The 4,700-nt window shown below is 35.6% G+C and overlaps 1 protein-coding gene across 3 annotated transcripts; it reads left to right on the top strand.

Annotated features, from left to right (window-relative positions):
- Positions 1 to 4,426, top strand: LOC132603605 (sm-like protein LSM8). Of its 3 annotated transcripts, none has more exons than XM_060316751.1 (6): positions 1 to 181; positions 2,508 to 2,578; positions 2,677 to 2,717; positions 2,796 to 2,870; positions 3,935 to 3,987; positions 4,093 to 4,426. In XM_060316751.1, exons 2-6 carry the CDS (start codon positions 2,542 to 2,544, stop codon positions 4,181 to 4,183), a joined length of 297 nt encoding a protein of 98 aa, XP_060172734.1. In that variant the 5' UTR covers positions 1 to 181; positions 2,508 to 2,541; the 3' UTR covers positions 4,184 to 4,426. The 3 variants fall into 3 exon arrangements, with proteins under 3 accessions (XP_060172734.1, XP_060172720.1, XP_060172729.1); XM_060316737.1 differs by having other exon boundaries at positions 6 to 181; positions 2,485 to 2,578; XM_060316746.1 differs by lacking the exon at positions 1 to 181 and adding an exon at positions 211 to 283 and having other exon boundaries at positions 2,485 to 2,578.
- The last annotated feature ends 274 nt before the right edge of the window (positions 4,427 to 4,700 follow it).

Below are 4,700 nucleotides of genomic sequence, written 5' to 3'. Positions count from 1 at the left end.
GTGGTCTAGGACTGCTCTAGGTAAAAATCTCTCTATTGAGGAATCAAAAATCGAGGACCTAATCGAAGTTTAAACAAAACTTTAAGGATCGCTTTATAATTCACTAGGTACATACTTTAACGCACGACGTCTCACTCCCCTCAGTTGAGTTTCAAGAACTCCTCGAAGATTCTTTTGGCAGGTAAATTACTAATTTTAGGGTTTTTAACTCAAAGTTCTTACATCTACTGTATCATCCCTTTGTTTAAAATACATGCTTTATACAGACGATAAGAGAAAGAGGGTACTGTGGTGGAATTTAGGGTTTATATTCAATGAACTTAATGTGATTATGTTTGTGGGTTAAATTATACTGTATATACAAGGTTAAAATTAATTTTTATGTATATATATATATATATATATAGTAGATGTTGAATTTCCTTGGCTTTTTAGTGAAAATGTTGGCTCCGCCGCTGCCCATATTTATGCTGTACATTCTGTTTAAAACTTTAACACGAGGTGCAAAACTTTTAAGATCAATAGTTTCAGTATAAAGGTTACTAAGTTGTTTATTATTTGCATTTGAAACATTTGTTCTGATGAGTTCTTATTTGGAGATTATTTGTTTTGCAAAATTCCGGGGTCTCACTGCATAATGGAGTTTGTGTTGTTTTCTAGAGAAAGGAAATAATATATTTTAGAATTGAAAAGAAAACCCTATTGTTCATTTTGGTGTAAAGAGGGATTGGTATTAGGTTCATCTGTTGGCTCACTAGAATAACCTATCTGAGTTTGATTATGTTGTAAGCTTTTTAATTCCCTTCATTAAACAGAAAAAAATAAAAAAAAAATGGGCATAATTGAGCTTTTCAAATGATCTGTCTTCATTTTGGTTATAATAAGCAGGGTCACTTATCTTTTTATGTGTCAGCATACTAGGATGACCATTCTTGATCGTCTGCGCGAGAATTTAAAAGTTTCTAACATAGCTAAATGAATTTGTATGAAGCAGTAGTGAATTTCTCGTTATTAGTCGGAATTGGGGTTCAGGACTGAATTTGAGCCCTAGCATACTAGAATAGTCAATCTCGATCCATTTGGGTGAAAGCATGTGAACATCCCTGATGTACTTAAGCGAACACACAATCATTTTCATGAAAGCACCCCATGTCCTTAGAGATTGTTTTTTGAGCCATTAACACTGCATATTCATTTGGCATAAGAACTTGTAAGCACGCTTATTATAGTCAAGTACACTAACTCGGAATTTTACAAATGCAAACAATATACATATTTCTCGCTTGCTTTAACAAATAGGATTTGGAAATGCTTCCTAGAGCATTATCTTGTTCCTTTAGGCCTCAAACTTGCTAGCATCTCCAAATATAGACTGGGCAGAACCATATTTTTTTAACAAGGGGATAGAACCTTATTCTTGTACTTATTCAACTATTAGTTCTGGTAGAGCTTGACATTAATCGAAGCAATCAGGTTACCTCAGTTAGGTGCAGGCAGTTGATCATCCAGCTGTTAAAAGTCACTTAAAACATAATAGGCCTTTTCCATCTATGTAGATAACAGTATTATATCTTTCCAATAGTGTCTTAACTTCAACCTCTGATACATGCATGTCATGTCAATATAATGTGCCTTTAACTCTTTTTGTTCCTAGTTTACCTCATGTATCTTGCACTTCAATTTACATTCATTGTCTCCAAGTCTTTATAATATATGTTGCCACACCATAATTTTTGGAACTAATAAAGTAGAAAAGGTAAGAACTTCCTGTGTTTCCAATTTCTTTTTTTAATTTTTCTCCTTAGAAGCTCCACCACTCTCTCCTGGAAAAAAAAATAGTTTCATTCTGACTCCATCTTTTGAAGTCTGTTCTGATTTTGTGGTCCATAACCTTCTTTTTCACCTTTGACCTTCTGTTATCTTTCACAATTCATGGGCTGTCTAAGCCCGCCATTGGAGCTTATAATGTCAAAGTTAAAATGACAACAGCCCTTGTAGCATGTGTATGATCCATTCCTTTTTCAGCAGGCCTAAAAGGGATATACAGATAGTACTCAAGAATTCGTCTTTCATTTTATTGAAACCTAAATCATAGCTTTTGATCTTGGGATTTGAGAGAAAAACATTTAGAAAACTCTCTGAGTGAAGGTGGATAAGAAAAAGGAATTGGAAGATTTTTATATTCAACAAAATGACCTGTGATTGCATTACTGTATATCTTTCATACCCAGGTATAAAAACAAACGACAATGTTATGATTGTCCAAATCTTTACTTGATTAGGCTGTGTTCAGTTCTTTGTTTGATCTCTTCAATGAATCACCTTTTCCTAGAAAAATGAGCAAATGCCTCACCAAGAAAGTTTAGTCAGCAAATACTTTAATTCCACGTAGCTCTTGTATGGTGACATTCTCGCATCATTAGTGTGATTAGTCCATATTAATATTATTCTAACTTGTGGACTTTCTATTGTGGTTTTGACAAGGTTTAAGCATACGTTTACTGTAGAAGCTGGCAACTAAGTTTCTGCTAACTCTGCAACATGTCAACTGGACTTGGGCTTGAGTCTCTTGTTGATCGTAAGTTATCCTTGTATTTATTTTCTCTGTCTTGCTTTATGAGGTTAGCTCATGTTTTAAGGAATAACACTCTTTGTTTTTTCTTTTGGTGCTTCCAGAACAAATCTCAGTTATTACAAATGATGGACGGAATATTGTGGTGAGACACTGTTTGCTTATGTTGCCAACACTCTGACTGGAGACACTTTATTTTGCTGACTAGTTGGTTCTTTTTCAGGGAATTTTGAGAGGATTTGACCAGGCTACAAACTTGATTCTTGATGAATCACATGAAAGAGTATATTCAACAAAGGTCCGTCTAAGCCCATCTGAGAATACATCAATCATTTCTAGACATTTCATTTTAATAGTGATGTACAGTAATTTATAAAAAATTCTTTTGAACAATGTTCTGGATATATGTGGACTTTTCCTATTTATTCGTTGCAATTCCCTTGGATACCAAGTCTTCTACCAGCTCATTAATCTTTGCAATAATTTCTTCTGTCATTACACGGCAGTCTAGTTAGTTGCTAGGAATAGTACCTTTGGTCTAGTTTTGTTGCTAGAGAGTAAACCATTTGAATGCCTGAATATTTTAACTTTCAGGTTCAACTTTCTATCTAAGTAGGTAGTTGTCTCATAAAAAATTGCCAAAGAAGTACAAAGCAACATGCAACTATGCCGTCTTGTCAAACAGGATTGCCGAATGTGGGACCTAACTACTATCTACTTTAAGTTTTGGTGTTACTGGAACAATTCATTTAGTCGTTCACTGCAATATGAGAAATTCCCTCATGGTTTCATAGTCTGAGAATTGAAGAGTGAGATTACATCTCGTATTTTGCTTTATCTGAAAACGGCGTATCATAATATCCTCATGGCGGAGTATGGTTTTCGTGAATGTCCACCCTGTAGCAGTAGATGTGAAGATGTATTGGTATGACTGAAATTGTGTTTGCTAACTAGAGATCCATGCTATACTCGTCTACTATAAGTTTCGGGGTTACTGGAACAATTCATTTGGTCGTTCACTGCAATTTAAGAAATCCCTCATGGTTTCATAATCTAAGAATTGAAGAGCGAGATTACATCTTGTATTTTGCTTTATCTGAAAACCGGGTATCATAATATCCTCATGGCGGAGTATGGTTTTCGTGAATGTCCACCCTGTAGCAGTAGATGTGAAGATGCATTGGTATGACTGAAATTGTGTTTGCTAACTAGAGATCCATCCTATACTGGCTTCTTTTGCATTAAGATTCCTTTTTTGCCATGCTTAATTCCTTTTTCCTTCATTTCCAGTTATGCTGTGGTTTATTGGCATCGTTGTCCTTGGTGTGTTGAGTAGTACTAATCCTTATCTTTGATGTGCAGGAAGGTGTGCAGCAACTTGTGTTGGGTCTTTATATTATAAGGGGGGACAACATGTATGTGTACTGTTTGCTGCCACTTCATATTTAAGGATGAATATAGTTTGCCAAAAACAAGGATTCCTTTTAGCTCTAATAGGTTGTTTTGTTTCATTGTCGCAGAAGCGTCGTTGGGGAATTAGATGAAGAGCTGGATGCCAACTTGGATATGTCAAAACTGAGAGCACACCCTCTAAAGCCAGTCGTTCACTGACCTGCAACTTGGTGTGAGAGTGGAATGAGGGACTTTTGTACAACTATCAAGTTAAAGCTTCAGACATGTTCTGTAGCTAAGAACACAAAACTGTTTTAGTTTGTTAGGTGCCATTATATGTCTTTAAGTTTCCCTTTCTGATATTAGCTTGTGGAAGATTTTGAACCCTGAGTGGATGAAACATCAGTTGAGGAACTTTTTTACAACTATCGAATTAAAATTGCAGTCATGTTCTGTGGCTAAGAGCACTAACTGTTTTAGTTCGTTAGGCGCCATTATATGTCTTCAGTTCAAAAGAATTTGAACCAGAAATGCTAAGTATCATGTAGCTCTTCTGGTCCTGATTAATTGTATTAAAGTCTCTTGCAGTGCTTAACATAAGCAGTCCAGAGGACGGATGGGTGGGTTAGGGGAGTGGGGTTGTGAAGATGACAAAGTATAGTTGTATAATTTTGATGATAAGAATCATGGTTAGTGAATTTGTATTTGGGTTTAACCACCTGGTATCTGAAGGAAG

The sequence above is a fragment of the Lycium barbarum genome, chromosome 1, assembly GCF_019175385.1.
Source record: "Lycium barbarum isolate Lr01 chromosome 1, ASM1917538v2, whole genome shotgun sequence".
NCBI lineage: Eukaryota > Viridiplantae > Streptophyta > Magnoliopsida > Solanales > Solanaceae > Lycium > Lycium barbarum.
This window is presented reverse-complemented; position numbering and strand designations above follow the sequence as displayed.

What these genes read in the sequence shown, in the direction of transcription:
- LOC132603605 (XM_060316751.1), top strand. Translation starts at nt 2,542, where the DNA reads ATGTCAACTGGACTTGGGCTTGAGTCTCTTGTTGATC. An exon ending in GCTTGAGTCTCTTGTTGATC is followed by an intron (nt 2,579 to 2,676) that starts GTAAGTTATCCT and finishes TGGTGCTTCCAG; the next exon opens with AACAAATCTCAGTTATTACA. An exon ending in AAAGAGTATATTCAACAAAG is followed by an intron (nt 2,871 to 3,934) that starts GTCCGTCTAAGC and finishes TTTGATGTGCAG; the next exon opens with GAAGGTGTGCAGCAACTTGT.